The following is a 27,461-nucleotide window of genomic DNA, read 5'->3' on the forward strand; positions in this document are numbered from 1 at the left end:
TGGAGTGACCTAGAGGAGGGCTGGGAGTCGGGGGTTGTCGAGAAGGGAGGTGGTGTCTGCACTGGGTTTGGAAGAGCTAAGAAGTCTCTAGGAGGAGGTATGTGGCAAGGGGCAGGGGGGCAGGAGCTCAGCCTCTTCTGGGAATTATGATAAGTGCCCCTCACCCCCACACTATAATCTGCCCACTTTCACAAAGGCACCTGCTCCAGACAGGCCACTTAGGTCAAAGGGTATAGCCCAGACACATGTCTCCCCCATTCCTGCCCCAGAGATAAAAGCCCTTGTTGGGGGGCGGGGGGAACACAGCTATACCAAGCCACTGACTTTGTTGGTGGTGGGGACCCATTAAGGCTTTCAGACACCCCTGAAATCATCCCATGTGGCTTAATAACGTAACCCATAAGTATGTTCTCTGGGGAAAGAAAAAAGTTGGAGAGGAGGTGTCCCCCCTGAGAACGCAACCGTGGTTCCCAGATTTGTTTGACCCTTGGGAGGATTAGCCTGGGCGTGCGCTCTGCTGCTGAGGGGCCCTGAAACGGAAAGCTATGAATCATTTATGATTGTTTTTAATTCATGTTCATTAAAGGCCTCTGCTCCATTATTATGGAACCTTAATTGGCTTGGCGAGGGGCACCACCCCTGTTTCCCTCTGTGCCATCAGAAATTCCTTGAGGTGGTGTGAGCGAGGTCCTGTGCCTGGGAACAGGGGCGGCTGGGCCAGAATCCTCTCGGAAGATCAAATGGAATAGAGTCACTCTTCTTCTTCTCTGATCATATATTAATAAATGTGTCTAGCCAGGCTGGGCTGTGCTTCCCAAGAGCTGCTCTCAGCTCCCTGGCCTCTCTTAGCTGTCTTAGCTTCCTCAGCCTCTGGAGAACTTTCCCCGTCTCCTGGCCTCCCAGGGACTGTGCGTGTGACGTGCAGCCTTTGTTCCAAGTGCCACATCAGACACAGAACCAGTAACAATACGCGGTTACCTGACTTCTTTTAATACACTTCAGTGTAATTATAACTGCATAAAAGAGAGGACAAATTGGCAAGTAATTACAATGTTAATTTGGCAATGTTTTATCATATTGTGGAAGTGCAATTTCCTCTCTAATTGTATTGGGGGAGACACATTTGTCTGTGGTGCAGCTTGTTGAGGGATTCTTGAGAATAGAAACGAAGCACACAGGAGACAGAGAAATCAGCTCTCTTTCCCATAAATATTCCTTTATTTGCATGTGTTTTGCAGCCTCCTTAAAAAGCTAACTCGTTTATTCAGGCCTAATTAATGGAACGCCACAGAATGCATAATCAGGCAGTGACAGCTTCAGCTGATGGATGGCTTTGCACTCAGGTACTGGAGATACCCCCAGGTAAAAGGACTGAATGCTTGTCTTTCAGAATCTCACGGGCTGTGCATGCCTCACCACCGTTCCCCCTGAGAACGCAACCGTGGTTCCCGGAAAATGCCCCAGTCCTGGGTGCCAGGAGGCCTTCCTTACCTTCCTGTGCGTGATGTGTATCTGCAGCATGATCGGGGCCATGGCCCAGACGCCCTCCGTCATCATCCTCATCAGGTAAGTTGTCAGCGCAGCCCAGAGGGCCTGGCAGCAAACCTCACCCAGCCTCTCCCACGGGGCACATGTCTGCAGGTCTCCTAAGCCAGGCGGGGTAGGACTGCAGCCGGGAATGTAGCTTCTCTAGACGGATAGGATGTATCTACGGGTGACAGGGACCTCATGCCAAGGGAAGAAGCAAAGCTGGAGAAGACAGCACTTTCATGTCCTAGGAATGGACCTTGCAGGTGATTTGAAAAAGGATCTTGCGCTGATCTTCCCAGGGAGCAGTGTTGGAGTAAAATGAATATGGCCTTAGACAGACTAGCCACATCCCTTCACGCAGCCCTTGCCCTGCCAAGCTGTGTAACTTTGGGCACATTTCTCTCCAGACTTGTTTCTGGGTCTGTAATGGGAGGTGATAGTACTAGACCCACGTGCCTCTTTTGGTGGCATGGACCCATTGAGACCACGTGTGTGGCAGACACAGTGGAAGCGTGTGCAGAGTGGCTCATAGCAAGCGAGCAGTGACTGCTGTTGTACAGACAGGAGGCGGCCACCTGTGACTCTACTTACCTCTGTGGATCTGTCCTGGGGTACAGATGTGGTGCCTTTAAAGGTGAACCATTAGTAATATTCTGAGTAACCTGTATCATTTACAAAGTTACCTAGGTTGGCGTGGGGAGACTAAAAACCATATGTCACTGCCCATCTGTATCTGGAAGGCACACCACACACAAAGCAAAACTGATCAGAATGCAGTGAGCAAATTATACTAGCGGCTGGAGATAAAAGTAGGAGTGAGATGCTTGGAAGTACTCTGTGCCAGTATCTGTCACCAGCTCTTCATCCAGCCTCTGCCTGCCTCCATTTCCTGGTCTCTGCTACAAACTCCCACGGAAGAGGATTTATACAAAATACTTCTGTTACCTAAAAGGGGTACAGTGGCTCACGCCTATAGGCTCCACCCTCTCCCTCCTTCCCTCTCTCTGCTCACGCCTATAATCCCAGCACTCTGAGAGGTTGAGGCAGTGGATTGCTTGAGCTCAGGAGTTCAAGAACAGCCTGAGCAAGAGTGAGACCCCATCTCTACTAAAAATAGAAAAAACTAGCATAGCGTTGTGGCAGGCACCTGTAGTCTCAGCTACTCAGGAGGTTGAGGCAAGAGGATCTTTTGAACCCAAGACTTACAGGTTGCTGTGGGTGACAGAGTGAAACTGTCTCCAAAAAAGTGAATAAAATTTTTAAATAAAGGTCCTTAGCAAGGCTATGTCAATACACAGAAGTTTGAGGGTATGATAACAAATTGCTATTTTATATCTACTAAGTTTTAAAAATTTCACCCCCAGTGAGAGCAGAGAGAGAAAGAAGGAGGGAGGGGTGGGGAAAGGAAGAGCAGAGAGAGGGAAGGAGGGAGGGGGTGGGGCCTTGGTGTGTGCCACCCTTTTGGGGGCCAGACACGATTGCAAGAGGGACTTTACCTCACAAATGCGATTGTGAGGTAAAGTCCCACAAAGCCAGTGTAACCTGGCTTATTGTACCCTCAATGAATCTCCAGCAATAAAAAAAAAAAAAAAGAATTTACCCCCAGTGGTTACCAAACTGTAGCAAAACTAGTAAAATCTCATATTGCCGGTGGCATTGAAAAACCCATGAGTCCTTTCAAGAAAGCAACGTGGGTTAAGAGCCCTAAAAATATTCATACCCTTTTATGCAGTTAATGCTACCCCTTGCCATTTATCTAAAGAAAATACTTCTCTATAAGAAAAAAAAAATGCTCATTGCAGACTGATTTTTATTACAACGTTAACTATAATAGCAGAAAATCGTGAATTGGAATGGTGAGTTAAATTATGGTACTATAGCTCAATGGAATAATGAAAATTCTTAAGAATATGAAAGTGTTTATGAAATGAACTATTGAATTTAAAACTATTTAGGGAAGATGATTGTAATATGCAGTTGGACAAAACCCATCAGATCTCATTTACAGGTTTTGGGTGGCTGCCTTATAAGCAGTTTATTTTTCATTATTAGAAATTCACATGACTTTACATTGTGATATCCACACACAAAAGGCGCCAAGAAGCACGAGAAATGGTCCTCAAGACCATTAGCAGTAATAAGTCCCCTTTTTTCTCACCCCATGACTCCCCTGCAAAAACCCAGCTTTGATACACTCACTAGTGGCAGTCACTGATGACCAAATGCTCAAAGTCTGTTGAAATACTAATCACTTCCAGATCTCAGCTTGATAAACAGCTTTCAGACATTTTCAGGAAGAATTTAATTCTCCCTTTACATGGGTCAGCAACAGATGGCCTGAGAGACGTAGGCCCATAACTCCAAGCTGTGCACTTACTCATGTATTGAGCATACTGAGAGGGCCAAAGAAAGGGCTTCATTCCATCACCTTCCTGGTCCAATTTGCCATCACAGATGTCCCAGGCAGCCACAGGAGCACAAACAGTCTGGACTGCAGTCCAAATGTCCAGAGCAATCGACCCGCTCTCAGGAGCATACCTGCCAACAAGTGAGCTCAGAACACCTGGAAGCAAAGTTAAGGGCTGACGTTCTCTGCACACCTGCTAGGCTCTGTGCTGACTCAGAGTGATCAAGCAGTGTTCTCAAGGTCACACAACTAGCATACATAGATCTAAGACTCTATCCCTTGTGTTGCCTGGACCTTCCAATGACGTTCAGACAGATTGCTCTGTTTCTTTATAACTAGAGCTGGGAAGGATGATTCTTCTCATAAGAAACCAGTTTCCCAACAGGATATGAAGGGAGAGCTTAACCCCTTGCTCACTTTGTTCCTGGTGACATGATAGCTAAAAGGAAATGAAGTTTCAAATGATAAATATTCTAGCTCATTATTCCAGTCTTGTTTTCTTGAAAAGGAGAATTTGCCTTTATTTATGTGTCTTTCAAGTTGGTACCTTCAAACGAATGTGCAAAAACTGGAGCGGATCACAACTTTGAAGAACTTGGGTTTCATAACATGCACATTCTAAAGACTGCTTCTGTCTGAAGACACTGATCTCGTCATGGACATTATTAGGAATAATCAGCCATAGTTGTGTCCCATCACTCAACGAAAACTGAGACCTCCTGCCCTGGGATTATTGCCTGTACTGCACTCTTTTTAACTGAGAAGAAATGTGTATTTCTCTAAGAGTAGCACATTTTTAGTTTCTTCTGAAGATCTTAAAAAAAGATTATAAAACTATACTGTCTCAAACCATGTAGGCTGCTGTAACAAAATACTGAGACGGAGTGAGTTACAAACGATAGACATTTATTTCTTACAGTTTCAGGAGCTGAGAAGTCCAGGATCAGGGCACTGGCAGGTCTTCTGTCTGGTGAGGGCTTCCTGGTTCATAGATGGTGCCTTCCACCTGTGTCCTCATAGCAGAAGAGGCAAGGAAACCCTCTGGGGTATCTTTTGTAAGGACACTGATTCTCTTCACCAAGAGCCTTCATGATCTAATCAGTACTGCAGAGCCCCACCATCACCATGGGGGTTTGATTCCAATGTGTGAATTTGGGGTGGACACATCCAGGCCATAGCATATGTCCACCTCCTTTTAGAATGATGGTTTCTTTTGGCCTCTGTCATCCCAAAGACATGCCCACCCAAGGCTCAACCACGTAGCTCATTGTTTAGATGCCATTGGATGGTTGGATGAATGACCTTTGGGGGCATTTAAGAATATGTATATTCGTAATAGAAAAATTTCTCATCTCCCAGGTCCACAGGTAGATAAAATATCCCATGCACTGAATGTCCTGTTAGACTTTCTATAGAATTAATTGCTGGCCCTCTATGCATCTGGTGGGTCGTCTTGGTAATTCAGCCACACTGGACTGGCTGGTGCTAAGCCTAGGCAAGGCAAGGCAAGGGGAAGAGTAGAGTGCTTACTTGGCTCTGTGTGCTAGGGACTCATGATAGGAACAGATAGAGGAAGGTTCTCTGCCAGTGGTGCTCAAGATGACCTGAGACACATGTACATGTGGTCAGTCAAATATAAACGTCTCTCCCTTCACATTCCTTCACCACCAAGCCAGACGTAGGGCTGCCCTTGGTTGTAAGTGGGAGACATCTTCCCACCCATTCACCCAGCACATGTAGGGTGCTAGACACAGTGCTGGGGTTGAGGTCATGGCTGTGAACAAGACACAAGTGGTTCTTGGCCTTGAAGAGAGAAGGCAAGTGTTGAACAAATATAGTTACAAGAGTAAGAGGCATTACAAAGGTGATGTGTTACCCACTCTGTGGACTCATCTCTCTGGAATCCATCATCTTCTCCAAACCCTTCTCTGCTGTCACTCTCATCCTGGAAAATGACACACTCTGGAAATGTTCTAGACCAGAGGGTTCCAACTTTTTGGCACCAGGGACCAGTTTCATGGAAGACAATTTTTGCATGGACGGGGACTGGGGGGATAGTTTCAGGATGATCCAAGTGCTACATCCCCACCTCAGATCATCAGGCATTAGATTCTCATAAGGAGCAGGAAACCTAGATCCCTCCCTTGGCACATGCACAGTTTACAGTAGGGTTTACACTCCTATGAGAAGCTAGTGCCACCAGTCTGATAGGTGGAGCTGAGGTGGTGATGCAAGCAATGCGGAGAGGCTGTAAATATAGAGAAAGGTCGCTCGCTCACCTGCCCTGCACTTCTTGCTGTATAGCCCAGTTCCTAACAGACCAAGGACTAGTACCAGTCCAGTGATTGGGGACCACAATTCTAGACAATGCGTGAGAAGATCACTCTTGGGGACTTTGTGGATCAGTTCAAACCAAAGAACCATTTCTATATGGAGGTGCCTTTCCAGTGGGAAAGGTCCTGAAGTGTGATACAGATGAATGGATTATTTCCCAAACAGTCCGGCAAGGTCATCAAACCATGCTAGTCCAGTGGATTTCACAAAATGACCTGAGAATGGCAAAGATGCTTATGGTTTCAGCCTGTTTGTAAAGCATAAGGGGAATGATTTTCTCAACTGATGTTTTCTGTAATACTTAAGAGGCCCCACCAACTTCAGATGCTTCCTCATCATCCCAGCAAAAGGAAAATGTCTTTAAATGTAGACCTTACGACCAAATTTGTATTCTGTCTTTTGACTGAAAAGGTTAACCCTAGTTATTAAAAACACGGTTAAATTCCTAAACTTATCTTGGCACTGCAGGTGCAGTTGTTTTTCAGTCTTTAGGCAGGAAGGAAAGGAAAAAGAAAAGAGAAAACAAAAAAAACCACTGTGAGTAATTTTCCAAAGAGCTCTGATGGACAGCAGCAAATGACTCTGCAGTCTGTTAATTAAAGTGGAGTGATAAGAATCTGTTTTGTATTTATTTCCTCTTCATCTCTTTGCATGTAGGACAGTCAGCCCTGAATTCAAGTCTTACGCCCTGGGAGTTCTTTTTCTCCTCCTCCGTTTGTTGGGTACGTATTATCTCTTTATTCTCTCAATAATGAATTGGATGCCTATTACCAGGTGAGTAAATATCAGTGAAATTATCCCATTTCCTGAGTTTGTCTTTTTCCCCTTTGAAATTTATCAGTAAACAAGAAAAACTCCCAGGTCTGAAAATTTTGCTCTGAGTTTAGACATTAAGTCAGGCACCCCCTGGTTATCACAGAGCTCTCCTGTATACCCCCTTTTATCTTCATGCCACCTTGAATTCTCATCGCATAAGGAGGGAAAGTGATGGCAACAGAGGAGGGAAAAAAACCTGGCGGTGTAATTTGGCACCCTCATTAAGCAAGCCAGGAGCAGCTTGTGAAATGCTTCATGTACGGGGCTGCCAGCTGGGAGGGAAAGGCGTTCTCCCAGTGCCTCGCAAATGGAAACCGTGCAGCTTCTAAATTTTTCCACACTGATTTAGTTTATTTACCTTGGGATTCCAGGATGTGGCAGATGTGACCTTCATGCTGTAGGGCACCCACATTCTAAAGTGTGGTTGGTTAGAAGGAATAAAGTCGAACTCCCCTGATTTTTAAGATGGGCAAACGGAAAGATCAGTAGTCTCTGGTTCACCCAGGGTCGGACCTGTGCATTGGCCGAGATGAAGCTGGAAATGGCCAGTCGGGCAGCTCCGTTCCCAGCTGTGCCCACCCTTCTCTTGCCAGACCACACAGTTGCTTCATGAGTGAAAATTCCTTTCTCAAGGCCAAGATAGGATAATTTGTTTTCTTGACTAATAGGACAATAGTTTTCTGTAATGGATAGTAATGGCATCTGACTGTAGAAAGGGAAATAACCATGGCCTATCTTTGTGGAGTCAAAATAAAATTCCTCAGTCTAAGTCCATAATAATGGATAAGCACAAAGACTTAACTATAGAAATGTTTATAAAATATTTGTAAAAGTGAAAAATTGACAACAACTGGAATGTTCAAAAACAGGGAATTAGTAAAATCAGTGATAACAGTCTCACCCTGTATAATCCCGGTAGGATGTATGTTTCCCTTTAATACTTTGGAAAGAAAAACATTTATAGACTTAGGAAGGACATGTGATATGTGAAGAGGGGGAAAAAAGATCTATAATATATATACTCAAATGATTTAAAAGTATAGGTAACCATGCAAAAATATTGCAAAGATAGACATCAAAATGGCATCAGTTATTGTCTTTGAGTAATGAAGTTATAAATGATATTTTCTAAATTTGTTTTAAATCTTTGAATGAATATACTATCTATTTCTATTACTTTTATAATGAGATTAATTTCTATATAATTATATATAATCAATATATGATAGAAGAAACTCATCCTTAGATCCATTAATAAGTTAAAAGTCCTCCCTAGGGAATGGCAAACATAGCATATGTTTCTTCTCGCCTCCCCTCTCTGTCTGTAGCAAATAATTTCTAACTTATCACTGTGATCGTTCCTGCTACGCCTGAGAAGGCCTCAGCATCCTCTCAGCCACTGTCAATTTATATTTCTGGGTACACATGTGGAACTTAAGTGGTATTGTCTCATTTTCTGTGTCATAGAAAATAGAAATACGCTAGATTTTGTAAAGTTGCCCCCATTAAAACACGTTCACACTAATTCCAAGTACAACACTTGAGCCTTCGTAGGCATCTGTGATGGCTTGCAGAACTACCACTATAAAATGTTATAATTGTGCTTATTTTTCTCCCACGATTGGGGAGGGTGAAATATGCATGCTTCAACATGTTCCCGCTCCCATGGGTAGGTAGGTAGATGGATAGATATCAACTAGTGTGTTAGAGACCCTTATTTCTGAAAATGGCACAACCATTCCACATGAATATTCACTCAACAGGCTATCATTTTTAGAGCACAGATTGTATTCCAAGCTCCATGGACCATCTTCAGGTAAGTGACCTCAGCTTTGTCCATAAGAGTCCTCTTGTCCTGACCAGGGAAGGGAAGAACCATCCCCACCCACAATCTTTGGAGTTGCGTGGAGGCCTCTACACCTCTCAACAAGGACTCAACATGGCCAGCAAAAAAAAAAAAAAAATTGTACCCAAGACATTTTTGAAAAGTGAATGAAAATGACAGGGCATTTGAAGGCAAAACTGAAGACTGTGAGGCACGTGTAATGTGATACCCTTAAGATCATCATGCTTTGCTCTAAAGCAGCTTCATTACTTGAACGTCTGTCCCAGGCATAATCAACCAGCCATCATCTAGAAGTGTTTATTTCAACGTCTGTGACTGTAATCCAGAGAAAAGAGATACGTTTTGCATTATGGCCCAACACACACATACACATGTGTAGATAACACAAAAAATTCCATGAAAAAAAATACCCTGAATACGTAGGACACACTGAAATTTTCTGGTCTGTTCTATGCTTTTGAAAAAGTTAGTCATGATCTGGTATATTGATTTTTATTGCCCATTATGGGCCACAAATCACAGATTGGAAAATCCTGCTCTGGAAGGATATGACACAATTTCATCTTTTAACTAGGCCTAAGTCCATTGCTTGTGGTACCCAGTAAGATTAACCACCATTATAATTAATGAGAGGACAGGGAGGGCGTCAGTTTCCATGACATTGTCAGCCTTTGTGCCCGCCCCGTGTAGGTGATGGGGATACAACGTGGGCATCACAGCTTAGCATGACAAGATCCACAGTGAAGTCAGCACAGGTGCGGTGGGAATGCATGGATGGGCCCCAACCTTGCCTCAGCACAGGAGCAATGGGTTAAGAAAGGGGGTGCTATCTACACGGAGGCCTGCAGAAGGAGTAGGAATTGCACAGAAGAGCAGAGAGAGGAGGGAGTTTAGATTCATGGGATAAAAGCCGGGAATGAGCAGAGGCCACAGCATGTCTGGGGGCTGCAGAAGGCCCAGGGCGACTGGGGCCTGTGGGATCAGGGACTTGGTCAGGAAGGGCTGCAGCCCTGTTGATGAGTTTGAGCTTTATCTCTAAGACAAATGGATGGGCTCCTTGGTGGACTTTAACCAGGGAGTGCTGAGATCCATTGTGTACTTTAGAAAGGGCCCCCACCTGCCCTGTTTGTGGAGAACACAGGGGCCAAATAGTAATCTGCTGGCACAACAGAGTAGCTGACAGGGCGTATGCCGAGACGGTGCCACCAGGATGGGCGGAGGAAGGTGGAGTGGTGAGATAGTAACGTAGAACCTTCAAGGCTGATCCTCCAAGTGGAAGTATAAGGACTGGAGTCCCTGAGAGAGGGATCCATGGTGATAACTCTTTAAAAAAGGACAGATCTCATGAAGAACAGGGGAATTCTTTATTGAGGCAGGATAGGGAGCAGGTATAGACCAGCGCTGTTCAGTAGGACTTCCTGTGATGAGGGGATGTTCTATATCAGAACCACCACATGTGGCTACCATGCACTTGGAAATGTGGCTTCTGCAAACTTTCGTTTGTATTGGTTTTCATCTAAGTAGCCACATGTGGCCAGTGGCTATGGTCCTGGACAATGCAGGCACAGAGGCCGTCTCCAGTGTGCTGCCCTCCAGGGACCGAGCGTGAGGAAGCAGGGGTGGGCAGCACGGAAGGATCACACTTGCCAGCACGTGGCTGCAGGGAGGGTAGGGAAAGAGGGCAGTGGAGCGAAAGCCTTGCTGCTTTCAGTGCAGAGGGCTGGGGCTGCACATGGTCAGTGTGGTGCTAAGCGCGTCCCTTGCAGCCCTCAGTGGAAGCAGAAACGTGGGTGGGGGGTCCAGTGACAGTTGTGGCAGGGGGAGGGTGGAGCAAAGAAGTTGAGGAGGAGGATCAAAGTGGGGCTAACAGAGTGCACCACCGGGCTGGGCTGGGTAAGGAAGAGGTGAGATGGGAGAAAGTAGGACAGAGAGTAGAAAATGAGACCTGGAAACTGTGGCCCAAAGCCGCCTCCTCTCACTTAGAGCTTACAGAGGTGGTGCACTTCTGAGAGATGGCAAAACTCAGGGTGTAGCTGACCAGAGAAACAAAGATGAACAGCCTTGATGTTGAGAACATGTCGTTCAAAGACCAGGATATGGACTTACATGAACAAGTTCATGTCTACCAAAGCAGTGGCCAAAATTGAGCTGGACAGGAGGCCACAGAGCAGGAGAGGGTCAGTCGACTCAGAGTGCGCTGAATGATCTGTTCGCAGCAGAATTCCTGGTTTAGCCAAGTCCAAACTCCTACACCTTTTTGCAAATGGCCTGGTCACTGCCTTTCTCTGTGGGTTGTGGGTAAACCATCTGCTTATGGGTCTGATCTAGAGTCTTGCTCCTGCAGGTGACTTCATGCCAGGATGTTAGACTAAATTGGATGAATAGGAAGAAATATGCACTGAGCCCTCCTATGTCCAAGGCACCATCTGGGTGCCACAAAGGGTTTGCATGTTAGTAGGAGCCGTGTCCTGCCTTCAGGAGCTCCAGTAGGAGAAGGAAGCACATGTTCGGGGTCCTCAATGGAGGACCTCGAATTTCAATGTAATCAACCTTACTCCAAGCTGATTAGTTGCTGGTTTGGAGTGAGTAAGTGTTTCAGAGGGGAGAGGGGACATACATTCAGAATCCTGCTTTGGGGAGATCAGCCTGGGAGCAAGGTGTTCTGGCCAGATGCAGGACAACTCATCAGAAGTGTTGAAGTGAGAAGCAGCTGACCTAGAGTGGAACAGGTTGAAAGGCACAGACAGATAAAAGGCATAGAGAGGAGACAGCATCTGTTGAGCCCCCACCATTTGACTAAATGAAAGCAAAATCAAACCAGCAGAAGCTCAGATGAGGGTCGATGTTGAGCCCCTGGGGTTAGGCCGATGGGGAAGTCTTTAATAGAATAAGATAAGACACAACGGGTTGGGTGTCTCAAGGGCATCGGGAGGGTGGGGCTTTCCTCCACCAGGCCACCACAGACTTTCTGCCCACCGGCGTCTGCTAGGCAAAAGCATTGGCAAGGTCACCCTTGGGGTGCACCTCCACACACAGGTGTCATTCCTGAGTGGACTGTCCCTGGGTCTTGTGTGGCTGATGAATTACTCTAAGAAAGTACATTCTAGAAACTCCTGATGTGGCTTATCAAACATTTGTTGAATTGCTATGAACATCATCCTAAGCAGAAGGAAGTGTGTAGGCAAATGGAGAAATGAACGCATGAAATGATAATTTGGACAAAGTCAGCATGCCCAGGAACCCCGGGTGAGAGGGGCAAGGGAGCAGGACACTAGCTGGGGTGCATGGAGGACCCCTTCCACCTACCTGTCATTTATGGGTTCATTCAGAAAGCATTTGTTAGGCATCAGCTATGTGCCAGGCTGTCTCAGCAATGTGTCTGATGACCCGCTTCACCCAAGATCTGCTTCTCTTACCTGTACTGAGGAGACATGGAATGTTTCCATGGACCCTCTGCAGTCAGTCAGGGGTTCCTGGAAGATGCTTGCTGATATGAACAACCCAACCCCTTTCTTGGCATTGCCAAAGCAGAGAAACTCACTAATCCTTTGAGGATAATATACATTCCAACATCCCTCTCTAGTTGGCTGGACATAACAGTGATTCCACCAGGTTGAATAGAGTCCATGGTGAATTCAAGTCTTGGCAAGCACACTAGAGAGGAACAGATATCCTCTTTATCTGCCTTTAAATGTAAATGGCAGTAATTTTCAGCTCCTGTTTTGTCCCCAAAAGGAATGTGAATTTATTTTTCTTACAAAAGCCTTTCAGTTTACCTTTTAAGTTTGAACCACAGAATGTAAGTGGGCCCAGCCTTTTCAACTAGGGGAGTGAATTAAATAGCCAAGATGCAAGGCCCTGAGGTTTAATCTCTGTTAATAGATTTCAGGAAAACAAAACAATTTTCTTAAACAGCGCTGCAATTTTTTCACTGCAATATATATCGCTGTAATTTGGGTCGGAGTGTAATAGGAAGTAAGATATACTCCTTTTAATATTCTCTGTAATAACATGGAACAGCGTTGACCCTGCACACATCTTCCCCAACACGCAGTGGGTCCCCAGTGCTCCAGTGATGGGACACTGTTACCACCTCTTTTGTCCATGAGTTTTTGCCCAGGAGTCAGGGAGAAGAGAAGGCAAAAGAGAGACCTGCTCTTGCAGGCTCCAGGGAGGAAAACATTCTTTCAGAGTACACAATTTCTAAAGAAATACTGTACCATCATCACCCTTCCTTGTCATGAAGAACTTGACAATGAAGATGCTCAGCGCAGAAGCAGACACTAAAATGCACCTGACTACTTGGCCTCCCTTCTGGAAGCACTTAATTACCTTCTACGACAGACTTATTATGAGGTGAGGAATTCTTGCCACTTGAGGCATATTCACTGAATCATGGCTTGAAAGGCTTTCTACAGCTTTCTCTAAAGGCGGAGAGGGCAGATTTTCATTTATGCAAAGATTTAGGACAAAAGCCAAACAATAAGAAGTGAACAATGTTTGTGGAGAGCCCACCATGCAACAGCTTTCTCCATTGTTATTTCATTTAATCCTTACGAAAGCTCCAGAAGAAGGTATGATCATGCCCAGTTTCTCAACAGTGGTACTGAGTGGGTCATACACTTCCCACATGGCAGGGTTGGAATCCAAAATCAGCACCCATAAATCAAAATTTATGTTTCCTCCCCACCACCAAGCAACATTCAGCTGCAAGCTCCCTGTTGGGAAAAAAAAAAAAAAAAAAACTGAGTATAGTGGCTGCCATACTGACAAATACTGAGTTTGTTTACAAATTAAGTCTCAGGGCTTTTTCTATGCATTAGCAAGAAAGCAGGGCTCCCTGCTTTGCCAAGATCAGAACCCCTGTGTTTTGCCCTCCACATGCATCAAAACAAGCCAGTTAGTCCCAGGAATTTAGCAAAGGGTAAATGTTTCCTGTAGCTCTGGAAATACCTAATAAGGCCTTTCATCTTTTCAAATCAACAAACTTTCAGTTAGAAAGGGATTATTGGGTTTGAGGTTTTGAAATAGCAAACCTTGAACAAATAACATCTCTTATTCTCAATTTCTTTTTATGTAAAATAAAGGGAGTAGTTATTAGAGGGGATGGATTCCTAATGGGTATAGAGCACTCTCTCCAGTCCAGGGTGGGGGGGTGTTAATGGTGGTAGTAATCATTACAGTTGTCATACTGGAGAACTACTCTCCCATTGGTCTGTGGAGAACCAGCTTCTTTATAGGGACTACTTGGGTTTTTATTTGGTCCAACGGAGAGAGAGAAACATACAAGGATGAATGGCCAGGTGTGAAAATTAGTCATTAGCGTGTGACTCCCTTCAGTGACGAATCAGGTGAGTTCCAGAATGGCAGAGGCCTCTGATAAAAAAGATCCAATCCCTTTTTTGTCTCTCGCATTCTCTGCGAACCTGGCATTGAGGGCCTGCTAGTTAGAACTCCCCTTTGGAAAAGAATTGTAAGTAAATAAAAGAATGGGTTTGGTGGAAAAGAGAGCCAACGTTTTCTCTTTTCAGAAATATAAAAGAGATATAATGACAGTTACCCTTAAGAGACTCACCCTAGAGTTTATGTTAAAATATCACCCTCCATCCTCCATCTAACGTGAACAAGGTAGCAAAAGTTGTGGCCACATAGGAAGGCTAGGTCCTTGCAAAATAATCACATACCTCATTTGTGAAGAGTTTACCTTAACCTTGACCAAGCAAGTGGTATGAACTCCATTGTAAAGATGTAGACACTGAGGCACTAAAGGTCAAGTGCCTTGGTCAGCTCCTTAAGTTAAAAGTTCTTTCACCTGTACCACAAATGCTCTCCCAAATACTGAGTGTAACATGAAAAATTGGTAGGCACTTTGCTTTCTGATTTCTGACTGTTTAACGGCTTTTTCTTGCTCTTTCCAGGTCATTGTCACCTGGTAGTGGAGCTTGACCATAGGCAGGATAAAATTGACACCTAACTTTCAAGTGGGGGGGGAGGGTGCCCACTTGAATATTATAAAAATTCTCAGGTGCAGGTACATGAAAAAGTTACACATTGGCATTTTAGAGGGATATTTGGGGTTAAATAAGTATCTACGCTTCCATTATATTGTAGAATTCTTTTTGATGTGCTTAAAACATGACCTGATTTGTGCAGAACTTGAGTTTGCAGCCGGGAGCCCAGGAACTTTTGGAGCAAGGGACACCCATGCCGTCAGTTCCTTTCCTTAGCAAAGTGTTAGCCAGGGGTGTCCTCTGTGGTCTTGGCTGCCTGTTCCCCAGTGATAGGTGTCTCAGACAAAGTGAAGTGACCTCAAGATTGGAAGAGGCGGGAGAGGAGCATTTGGGAGTGCTAATCATGATAATAAAAGCCTAGAATGGTGAATGGATTTGCATTGTCCCACTGCCACAGGGACAGGCCACATTAGTCCCATTTATCCCCAGATCTATCCATAATTAAAACTGGCTCCAGGTCACCATTACGTTACCTAAATAACGTAGAGTATGGCTGAGTTTCTATTATGTGGTTGCCATGGCAGTTTCTCCAATTGGCTCTTTCTAGGTGAAATGGAGAAAAGCATTTGTCGGGGGGGCAGAAAGAAAATACACAGGGTTGGTGGGGAAGGGTCTCCAACACCTGGCCAGCCTTTTGGACCAGAGAGTGCCAGGAATATGCATCTCCAGATTCAGCAGGACCACACCCTGACCTGGCAGCCCGAAAGAAGGGAGCAGCTTTCGTGGCATTTTGAGCTTGGACTTATTTATTAAATCAAGCAGCTTGGGAAGTTTAATGAGGTTTCAACGAAAATCCATCTCTGGGGGTTTTTCCTTGGGACAACAGACTGTGGAGCTGGAGAGTTACAAAGAGAAGTGCTGCGGCGCCTGGGCCGGGGGACTGGGAGCTCGGCCAACTTCATTAGCGCTGATTGGGTAGCACAGTCCCCGCTCACCCCGTCCAGCCCTGCGGTTCAAACCACGGAAAGGCTGCTTGCTTCATTAAGCCTGCCCTGTGAGGCCGCTGAGGATGGAGGTGCTGCCATGGCTACGGCACAGCTGTTCTCATCCTCGGGATCGTGGGTGGACTTCTGGGATCTACAGACCCCCAGAAATGCATGTTTGATTTCTGGGCTAAGGATCTACATCTCCTCACATCCTCAGAGGGATCTTCCTTAGTAAGAAATGAAAATCAGATGCTATGGGACTGGCACAATTTACGCTCTGGATAGCTTCTGCTGTCCACTAGAGTTGTCACCAGCTGGTTCTATAGATCACGTTCTTCTGAAGTCTCCCACTGAACATGGGTGGCACCATATCCTGGCACAAGTAATTTGAATTCATGACTGATCTGTACTATGGGAGGACAATAGATGAGACTTTCTATCTGCCCCAGAATCACCTGGGAACACTGTGTTATGAATGCTGGTGGACCATGGCCAGCTGCACAACCAGATGCTCCCTTTCATTGGTCTGGAATGGGACACCCTGGATGACTGGGGTGTGGCCAGGACCAATAACCCTTGAGCTCAGGGATAACAGCAGACAGACAAACACTGAGGAGGGGACTGATAATTCACCTGTCACTTTTGGTGGCTGATTGTAGGTGCCAGAAGTGCTCTGTTGTGAAGGTTTAAAAACTGGCTCTTAGCTTAGAATGAAAACTATTCTTACCCTGGGTAATGTCTAGGGGACGGGAAGTTGCCAGCATGTGTGCACACTGACACCTCCCCAGAATGGAGGCGCTACAGTGCCTCCAATCGTGGTGTTTTTATCCTGAATCGTGGGTGGACTTCAGGGATCTACAAACCGCCTGCAATGTGTTTGGCTTTGTGGGTGGGCGTATTTTTCTGAGCTAAGTATCTACAGCTCATCAAATTCTCAGATATTTTCTGTTTCAAACCACTTGTGCTTACATGTGGGTGGGTGCACTTTCGTACCTGATCCTCCACTCAAGGCCAGGCACCCCCAAGACCCCATCCAAGAGAACAACACATGAAGAACAGTGCCTCTTTGCAGCTCCCTCTATGAGACCACATTTCTTTAACTGACACTAGAAATGATTTCCGTCCAGGAAGACTGTCGTTCTTATCAAGCTGTGAGCAGATGATGATAATAGCGGAGGTCACTTCTTTTGTGTTTACTCTGTACTAGGTAGAGCACACACTATTGTAGATGGTTTTCATGTCTTCACAACAGTCCAGTAAGAACTGTGTGATCATCACCCTCCCTTTTGCAGATGAGAGAACTAAGGCAGGCCGGCTTAAATACCTTGTATGGGTTTGGATGCAAGTGAGGGGCAGAGCTGGGATTTGAACTCACACAGTTTGCCTCCTGAGCATGTCTTTGACCACTGTGCTGGACAGCTGCAGAGCCCAGTGCACTCTTGCAAGAGAGATGCTCAAAAGCCAGGCACAGGGGTGGGAGGTGGGTGTAAGCTCTGCATAAAACCAGCCAGCAGAGCCAGAACCTTGACATTCTTTTCCTTCTGACAGGTTTCATTCCACCACCCCTCATCTTCGGGGCCGGTATCGACTCCACCTGCCTGTTCTGGAGCACGTTCTGCGGGGAGCAAGGTGCCTGCGTCCTCTACGACAACGTGGTCTACAGATACCTGTATGTGAGCATTGCTATCGCGCTCAAGTCCTTCGCCTTCATCCTCTACACCACCACGTGGCAGTGCCTGAGGAAAAACTATAAACGCTACATCAAAAACCACGAGGGCGGGCTGAGCACCAGTGAGTTCTTTGCCTCTACTCTGACCCTAGACAATCTGGGGAGGGACCCTGTGCCTGCAAACCAGACACATAGGACAAAGTTTATCTATAACCTGGAAGACCATGAGTGGTGTGAAAACATGGAGTCCGTTTTATAGTGACTAAAGGAGGGCTGAACTCTGTATTAGTAATCAAAGGGTCATTTTTCTTACAAAAGAAAAAGTTTCCAAAAAAAACACACCAAAACTCAACACACACACTCCACACACACACACATACACACACACACACACACACACACACCCCTTTTGTCCTATCAGAGCCAGACAGGATTCAGACTGAGGAGAGAATGGGATGTGTCTGACGTGCAGTAGGCCCTGGAGGACACTCGCTGGGCCGCAGAGTCTACTTTGAAGGCACCTCATGGTTTTCAGGATGCCGACAGCTGCAAGCAACAGGCACTGCCAAATTCAGGGAACAGTGGTGACCACCTTGGAGGATGGACATTTATGGATATACATACACATACAAAACAAACATTTTTTTTTTAAGTCTACTAAAGGAAAAAAAAAAAAAAACAAGTTGAGAACATTGCCAGATTAAGCACTAGTGCACTAGTGACACACCCCGTGCCACCCTCTCCCTGTGCGTGGGGGTGGGGAGGCACAAAAAGCAGGGGGTAGAAACCCCACTCTAACTTTTGCAATATGGGTCACTGTGTAGACAACTCACCCAGTCTGCATGTAGTTCAAGGCCCCAGAGTTTTCTCAGCGATGCTAATGGGTGATCCATGCTGGAGTCTGTCACTGGCACCTCTCACCAGCTCCATTTCCATGTTCAAGACTGAGGGCCCAAGGGGGGTGGCCGGGTGAGGGGCCAGCACTTCCCCGTCCTCTGGCCACACCTCCCGGGGCAGGCTTCCACCTTCCCCCAGCCCCGCAGAGTGACCTCAGGAAGCAGTGGGCCTCACCTGGCCATGACTGACCCAGCTCAGAGCCGGTGAGACCCAACACAGTCCAAGTCATTTGCTTACATTTGCCAAACATTTTGCCATTTTTAAAAATACAATGCATATGAATTTCAAACTGTTGTGTGTATAATCCTCTAATACTATTTTTAACTACTCCTAAAATCTGTGTTAACTCTTCCGTCACTAACACAGTTCTACAGGCCGGATTTATTATGCTGGTTGCTTTTCCTTTCCTCCTTTTTCAATGCACCAAAAATATAATGTGATTCAAGGGATGCAATTAATCGATTGTAATTTTTATCATTTTATCCTCATTTGGATATTCTGCAAAAGCAAAAATATACAATGTGTTACAAGAAGGAAAAAAAAATTACTTCAAAAAGAGTGTATATGCAGCCTGCCTTTAAAAGAATCACATTTGAGACCACAGGGAATAATGTGATGAATTGCAAATTGGCCTTCTAGCTTTATTCCCCATGATTCAGTGATCACTGTCATGGGAGGCCCTTTCATATTCATCCTTGACATTCCAAAAGGCATTCTTTTCAGCCTGTGGAGGAGACACTCTCAGCTGTGGGTTTGTGCATATGGGCACAATCCTTCTGGGGATAGGAAACGAGAGAAGGACTGTTCCCTAACTCAAGCTGTTGAGCAGTCTGTAGTGTCTGTGATAATGTATGGACCCACAAGCTCCTGGAAGCTAGTGCGTGTCCAATGCATGAAAATGCCAATGATGATTTCAGAGTTAATCTTGGACTAAGAGGCCTTTGTGTGTGCTTTGAAAGTGGCTGAACTCAACCAGTTAGAGAATGAACTTCATTGTTTCGGGTAAGAATCCCATGGGAAAACCTCTTGTCACCCAGAGATACCTAAGGGAACAGAGCTCAGGTGAGTTAACACAGGTGTGACACAAGATGCACAGCAGAGGGCCCGGTTCACTTATCCTTCCGACATCCTCAGTGACTTTGGTTCACACCACATTTGTAGCCCTAGAAAAGACCTCAAAGGTGGATTGGTTGGTTTGCTTTTCCCCCCTCTGACGTATATTTTATTAACAAGGCAACAAAAGAATCAGGAAATAAAAGGCAGGGAGGTGTTCACATTGTAAAAGGGGCGGTGAGTAACAGCCCAAATCTAGAGAAAGCACAGAGTCACAGTGCAGGGCCACTGTGGTCAGCTCCCTGGGACAGGATGCTTCCGAAACAGTCCTTTCACCTATCTGTTGACTGTTAGTCTATCCTCGTTCGTGAAAATGGTGGTGCTCATCAGTGTGTTAACTAGTAAAGGAGGGATGGTTCTCCAACCAATTCATAAAATATGTATGCTCTATTGTTCCTAAGACTTTGAAAACATTCTGTACAGGTTTTGGCTTAGTTTTGTTTTGAAAATGTATTGCTTAAGAGGTCACTGCCCTCTGTAGTTTATCTCCTGGCCTCCAAACTCAGTACTTAGACACTGAGGCTCTAAGACCTACCATTTCATGGGACTATTTGTCTTGGGTGGATAAAACGTTTTTTTAACACTTTGCATTTTGGATTTTTTTTTTTTGCCCTAAGTTTTCAGGATGAATGAGAAAAGATGTTAGAATGACAAATGAAAACAACTCCAAAGCTGAGTTTTATCAGCAATTGGGTATAAATGTAAAGACCCTATTATTACCAACTGGTTCTGAAGTATGTTGTGTCATCTTTTAAAGTCTTAAAATTTCTCTGATATGCTGCAGCACAGAAAACTCAGTGTAGTTTTACTTTTCCTTTTGTGTTGTAAAGAAAGAACCATTGTACATACAATGCTAAGATCCAGCCTCGTGGCTGTCTGTTTGGTTTTGAGTGGTATCTTGACTGAAAAGGTTTCCTGGTAAGATTTTCATTGGATTTACAGAAAACAAAAACGTACGGGATGGAATAAACCTAGAAAGTGAATGTTAGACTTCTTTCTCTTTGCTACAAACTCTTCCACCATTTAGCTGAACACGCCCTGGGATGGATGAAAAGTCTGTCTTTACTGAAAGATCTTTGGGGTTTTTTTTAACCAATATTCCCTTGTATGAAGTAAACACATTTTGCAAAGGTGTCCCTCTAGGAGACAGGATTTGCTAGTTGTCTTCAGCTAAGGCTGCATGCTGTCAGGGAAGGCCAGCTCTGAGGCTCCAAGGCACCCTGGGGACACCACTGTTAAGAAGCCCACAGCGGGCAGCACCTGTGGCTCAAAGGAGTAGGGCGCCAGGCCCATCTCCCAGAGGTGGCAGGTTCAAACCTGGCCCTGGCCAAAAATTGCAAAAAAAAAAAAAAAAATTAAGAAGGCCACAGCATGCCATGGCGACTTCCTCACAGCAGATGCAGGAGCCAGAAAAGCCTCCTGTCTGCCTCCTGGGGAGCTTGCTGGTAGAGCTTAACAGGCAAAATAATAAGGAGAAACCAAGAACTTCTAAGGAATTATTTGAGAGAGTTGCTAACGTCTGCTGAGCAGGAAGGGGCATGCTTCTCCATAAAACTCCCTGCTTTTTCACCACCTTACACGGGAATAGTTTACACTAGTGATGATTTTCAAAGTTTGCTTAATTGATGTCTGTACATCCCAGTCCCAATTCGACCTCACTGTGTCTAGTAAGGATTTCAGGTTCCCCCCACTCACTCCCACAAGGTTTTTCCCAGCCCTCCTTGTCAGAAAGTCCACAGCCCTGAGGTAACCCAGAGAAATATCCCACACAAAGACAACCAGCTCGTCCCTGGGATGACAGCCACACCACTCTCAAAGAATTTTCTCAGGAAAGAGTCTTGCTAATGGGAGATTCTTTCACACCTTCCAGAGAGGGCCGTTCATTGTGAAGAGCATGTAAAGAAATATGTATATACATACACACTAACAGGAAAACCCTCTGAAGAAGAGTAGTTGGCTCCCTGTGTGCCCACCAGGCTGGTTTTCTTGCTGCCTGCAGCTGCTTTAGGTCCTAGGAAATAATGGACATTTCTCTACCCAGCTGTGCCTGCCAGACCAGAGCAGTCTGTTCCAAGCACTGCCCAGGAGTCCCAAAAGCCCTACTCAGAGGTGTTAAGCAGTGAAGTTCAAGGTGTAGAAATCAATGCATCTGGTCATACAGTCAAGACCAGAAGGACAAGATGAGCTTCTGTTGCAGTTTGGTAGAGCAACGCTGTATTTGTTACTATTTGTTTGCATGTTTGGTCTGGTTTGGGTTAGATGAGGGGAGAAACCCAGGCAAGCAGTTTTTCACTCCAACAGACGGAGAATACTTGCTGCCTTGTACTTTTCTTACCGATCTTAATGGCTTAGGAGAGGCATCTGCCAGAAAACCAGGGGAAGTTCCAGACACACAATAGGGGCTTTATTGCTCTGCTGGGCTAGTGCTACTGCCCTCTTACTGGCTGTCCCAACCATGATTCGTATTTCACTTTAGGGACTATTTCCCCTTCAGTTAGAATCCAGGTCACATCCCTCAGAGGCACCAAAGTTTTCTGAGAGTAGGTGCTAGTGAAATTAAATTTGGCTTGAAAAATTAGTTCAAGACCCAAATACGTAGCTATCCTTTCTCTACCCCTCTCTCTCCTTTCATCTAGCTGCCTCTCCCAGCTCACTCTATACCTTAATCTCTGAACAGCTGTAAGGACCTAATCTTTTAGAGCAACTGGCCCTAAATGACAGATTGTGGGACCCAGCCCCCCTACAGTATAAATGTTGCTCAAGAGTAAATTGGAAAAACCTCTCACTAGTGGACTACACAAGGTATTTTTGTTCAGATGCCACTTACGGGCCTTGTTGCTTAGAATAACACGTGGAATCCATACTGACTATGGATTCCATACTGACACAGCCATGCATTCCTGCCTCCCCTTCCTCACATTTGTGACCTCAGCAACCCAAGGTGCCTGGTCATCACAGCAGGGCAACGTGGGTTATAAAGCCTAAAGTGGGCAATTTAGAAAAGTAGAGATGGTCCTGCCCCTCGGAAAAGTCTGCTGCCATGGAGACAAAGACGAAAGAGCATATACTCAGGGAGCATCCGTGTGGCAACCTGATTTTTATTTGCAGGCTTAGTTTCATTTGACCATGCATTGTATGAGCTTGAGCTGTTCTAAACATGTATGTATTAGTACCTCAAAATTTTAGCTCTGTGCCAGGCCTTGGACCCAATATAAAGGGGAAAGGGGCATCATCCTTGCCCTCTGAGAACTCATAGTTCAATGTGCTGGATAGACCGGAACACAAACACAATTGGGAGAATAATATGAAGCCTTAAGGTCTGTCTGGGAGTAGGGAGAGCTGATTCATTGGGGTGAGTTCTGCCTGATGGCAAGGAGAATCAGGTTGTGGAGAGAGACTGCTCAAGAAACTAAATGGTAAGGGAGATGGGGAGATTCCAGAGACAGGCAGAAGAGCCCCCCCAAAGTATGTTCACAGGCTTTTTCTGTAAAGGGTCAAGTAGTGAATGTTTTAGGTTTTGTGGGCCATAGTCACAACTGCTATTACAGCATGAGATTAGCCATAGACTGTCGGTAACAAATGAAAGTGCTGTGTCCCTTTAAAGCTTTATCTACAGAGACAATTGGTGGCTGGATATGGGCAATGGAAATCCAGGTGGGCTGATCTGTGTTCTGTGAGATCGAAGGTAGCATCACGTGCTTGTGGGGTGCTCACTGCTAAGTGTGTGGGGGAGACAAGTCCCAACACCTAAGCATGTGTCAGAAGGGACCTAGAGCTAAACACTTTTGTGAGATCCTAATTCATATCTCTCATTTACTGTCAAGGTTTAAAATGGAAGGCAACATTATTTTTCTCTTGTGCAATGTGGAGAATTTGAACTGTACACTCTACAGTTCTCCCTTCTCTGAGACTCACAATTTAACTAGAGTGACCATCCGTAAGTGACCGAAATAGGCACATGAGGGAGAAATGTAGGAACCAGAAACAAGTGAATCCAGATACTGAGTAATATTAAAATATTTCAAACCCCTTTCTTCCTTCCAACACAAAGCATTGGCACTCTGAAGCTAACAGATGTGCTGGGTGGAAAAACTGGTAAGCACTGATAATGACTGCTAATAATAATAATAGTAGCTACTGTTTATCAAGCACTTCCCACGAACCAACTACTAGGCTGAGGTTATTACAGTATTATTTAATGTCAGCAAAGCCCTGTGAGATAGGAACTGTTAGCTTCGGTTTAGAGGGGAGGGGGAAATAAGACTTGGAAAGCTGCCAAATTGGCTCAAGTTCATAAAGCAGAGCTGGGATTCAAACCCAGGTCTGTGAATCCAAAGCCCAGGTCCTTAGTCATGGGTACTGTCTCCCTACTAGGCAAGACACGAGGGACTACTCCCCACTTTTAGAGACTGCATCGTCAGAAAGACTCTAGCCCAAAGGTACTATGGGGCCCCACACATACTTACATGCCTCTGATAGCACCACTAGGACACGGTGGCTATATCTAGGGCCATCCATTCTTCCTGTGTCATTTCTGGTCTTAAGCCCTGACCCCAGTTATGCATTGACAGAGGTGTTCTAGCAGAAATGGACAAGTCAAGAGGAAATAGGAGATTTCCCTCTAAAGCATTCTGAAATTCACTGTCAAAGAATGCCAGCAAGGCACTTTCCTCCATGCTGGGCATCAACTCCAGTGGGGAGAGCCCCAGAGAACTCATGCCTGGCTCCGCTGTGGTCCACACCGTCACCCAACGGAGCTCAGCTCTGAAGCTGGTCCCTGGTTGGATTTGTCTTACTCTGTTCTCAGATTCCAGGCTTTTCAGAACAGAATCTCTGCCAGAAGTCCTCAAACTTTGGGGGCCAGTTCACTGTCCCTCAGGCCGTTAGAGGGCCGGACTATAGTTAAAAAAAAAAAAAAAAACTGAACAAATTCCTATGCACACTGCACATACCTTATTTTGAATTAAAAAAAAAAAAAGGGAACAAATACAATCACACTGCCACATGTGGCCCGTGGGCCGTAGTTTGAGGACCCCCTCAATAGTGACTTAGGTCAACCATCAGGAGTTGGTTATCAGACACTTTGAATATTTTTCCATAGGTAGAAGTGATTATGTTCCTTTGCTATGAGCAAATGAAACAACGTAGCACATTTTCTGCAGGTTTAACTTTCTATAGACTGAGATTTTTGCCATTATTGTTTTTCTTAAATTCATGCTAACTTAATAGAAAATGACTCTCATGGAGACAGGCTTGGCATGACTCTCTGATTTTATAATCTGAGGCCGTAAAATGAAGTAAGCAATGTAGGAAGTTTCATCACGAGAGGAACCCCACTGAACACAAATTGTGCTCTACCCCACACCAGTAGAGAGGGAGCGGGCTGGGACGCTTACATTAAGAGCAACCCACTTGCAAGGTGCCACGCATGCGTGCTGCCAGGTATTACTTCCAGCAGCCTGGAGGTGAGTATAATTTATTTTCCACTTTACAGCTACAAAAGCTAAAGCGCAGCAAATCCAACATTCCCAAGGTCACATAGCTAGTTAGAAAGTCACCGGGAGCACTTGACGGATCTGACTCCTGAACCAGTGCCCTTTCTACTCCCGCATGGTCCCCGCAGTAAGAATGTGGATCTGGCTTCTTAGGAAGCCTCTACAAAGCCAAAAGTGCAGCCTCCGCTGGGAAAGCTCAGGCGGGAAACTATAATCATAGAGAAGGGAGCCAAGAGGTGAGAGGCAGGCGGAGGTGAGAAGCTCTGTAGAATTTTGCTTATGGGCGCTGAAATCTTAAAATGAGAAAAACGATGTTTCACTTCAATAATTAAATAGTGGATGTCTTTCAAAACACCACACATCCCTTCCTCAACCTTAGCTGTATCAGCAGACGCTCCCTGGCCACCCATCCGTCTCTTACTCTGTTGAACAGGAACCAATCCCAGCCCTCTCATTGCTGTCCCACCTTTTCCAACTCCCTAACCCCAACATGTCCAAGCTCAACCCCTCAAACCATGAGAACTAGAGCCTCCCCAAAGTTGAGTAAGGATGCTTCCAATTGCCCAGAACCCACATCTTAGCTTCAAGATCATGAGGGAAGGAGTGACATTTCTACACTTTTTTCTTTTTTGGTAGAGACAGGGTCACTGTTGCTCAGGCTGGCCTTGAACTCCTGGCCTCAAGCAATTCTCCCACCTCAGCCTCCCAAAATGGTGAGATTACAAGCGTGAGCCACTGTACCTGGTGTAGGAGTGACATTTCCAAGCTGTCATCTTATGTACCACCAGGTCAAAGGCTAAAGAGAACAAATAAATGGACGGAGACTTCCCTGGCCCCACTGCGCCTGTCAGTGAACAGGAAAGCTGCGTGTGACAGTCAGTGAGGCCTGCTCGGCTAGAGAATCCTCTCAGGGACTGGTTGGGTTTTTAATATCTTTTAAATGAAGCCACAGCATCTATTTTGGAAGTGTGGCATAGGGTAAAAGCCTACTCCCACGAGGAAATTGTTTTGCTTCTCATGCGGTGAATATCTGTGACTTAATGAGAAAGAAACCATCCCAGATGCGGGAGGAGAAATTGTGACGTCAGGTGGTTTTCTCTGCTGCTCAGTCCCCACGTTCAGTGACTGAGTCCTAGGACACAGGTCTGTCACTGGTGAGTTACGTCAGAGCAGGATAAATGACTAGGACACGTCGTGTTTATACCCAGCAGCCACCAGGGTATTGGCATGGACACGTAGATAAATACGCCTCTCGGGAAGATGTGGCCTCCAGAAAGGTCTCTGGGCTTGGAATTAGTCCCTTGGGGTTCCGTGGCGTGAACACCAGCGCGGTGTTGCTTCAGCTGCCTCCGCCTGCCCACTCCCCGGGAAAGCCAGGATGCTATTACATAAGCCTGACAAAAAGTAGGAAAAGCAGAAAAGACCGATCTCTTTTTTTCCTCTTGGCTCTTCTTCCCTCCTCCCCCTTTAGGCACAGAGTACCAAGACATTGAGACTGAGAAAACCTGCCCCGAGTCACATTCACCTTCAGAAGACTCCTTTGTGAGAAGCTGAGGGCCTGGCCCTCTTCCACCTCCTGCAGAGAGCAGCCCACCACCCACAGACCTCGCAGGCCTGACTTAGAGTGCTCTTCCCTGCCCAAGAACCCAGGGGTCCCAGTGTGCACCATCCAGCCAGTGTGTGGTCCTCTGAGGCCCCCAGTGCAGGCCTGTGATGAGGACTGAGGAGGTGATTTACAATCAGGAGTCCTTGAAACAGCCCTCACAGTAGGCGTTCTTTTCTGGGTCACTAAAGAGTAAAGTTGACCCGGTACGCAAATTCCCTTCCGGCAGTCCCTCCTCTGGCTCCCGTGGGGCTGGCTTGCTGATATGCTTTAGAAACCCCCCCTCTCAGGAATGCGTCTGTGACCTAGGGCCCCAGCAGTTCTAAGGAAATCAGCCCAGGGGGTCAAAAATCACTGTTTCACAGAATGGAGGGGGTAAAAAAGCACATGCTCAATAGATTTTGAGTGTGGTATTCTGTATTTTTGCAGCTTCTATTTTGCAGATGAGCAGTTTAGAACTATGTGATGTAAAGTACATACTGTACGTTTGCTGAAAATTATATTAAAAGCACTATTTTAATTCTTACTCTGTCTCTTGCTGTAATCTCTGTTATTTTTCTCTCTCGGGCCTTTGGGTAGAACTATCCTAAAAGATTCTTCTGGAGAGTGTTGCTGGCTATCTGTGCTCTGTATTTATGGGCTGTGAGATGTTCAAAAGAGCAAGGGCTTTACAGCCCAAATGACCTGGGTTCAAATCCCCAGCCCAGCACTTGCTCCTGGTGTGATGTTAATGAAGTGACTTGACTCCTCTGAGCCACAGTTTCATCATCTGTAAAATGGGAATATTAACACCTGCTTTCTACCTCTGTGATAA

The 27,461-nt window shown here is 45.6% G+C and overlaps 1 protein-coding gene across 2 annotated transcripts in view; it reads left to right on the forward strand.

Moving 5' to 3' along the window:
* Window positions 1–27,173, forward strand: part of SLCO3A1 (solute carrier organic anion transporter family member 3A1) — a 273,335-nt gene extending 246,162 nt beyond the window's left edge. The window contains exons 8-11 of one of the 2 annotated variants that reach the window (XM_053581752.1): window positions 1,391–1,566; window positions 6,929–6,993; window positions 17,419–17,661; window positions 26,516–27,173. In XM_053581752.1, the coding sequence (XP_053437727.1) occupies window positions 1,391–1,566; window positions 6,929–6,993; window positions 17,419–17,661; window positions 26,516–26,598 (567 nt within the window). In that variant the 3' untranslated portion in view covers window positions 26,599–27,173. Of the gene's footprint in view, window positions 1–1,390; window positions 1,567–6,928; window positions 6,994–17,418 lie in introns of both variants that reach the window. The other variant, XM_053581751.1, reaches the window with a different exon arrangement.
* Window positions 27,174–27,461: the final 288 nt, after the last annotated feature.

This window comes from Nycticebus coucang, chromosome 2, assembly GCF_027406575.1.
Source record: "Nycticebus coucang isolate mNycCou1 chromosome 2, mNycCou1.pri, whole genome shotgun sequence".
NCBI lineage: Eukaryota > Metazoa > Chordata > Mammalia > Primates > Lorisidae > Nycticebus > Nycticebus coucang.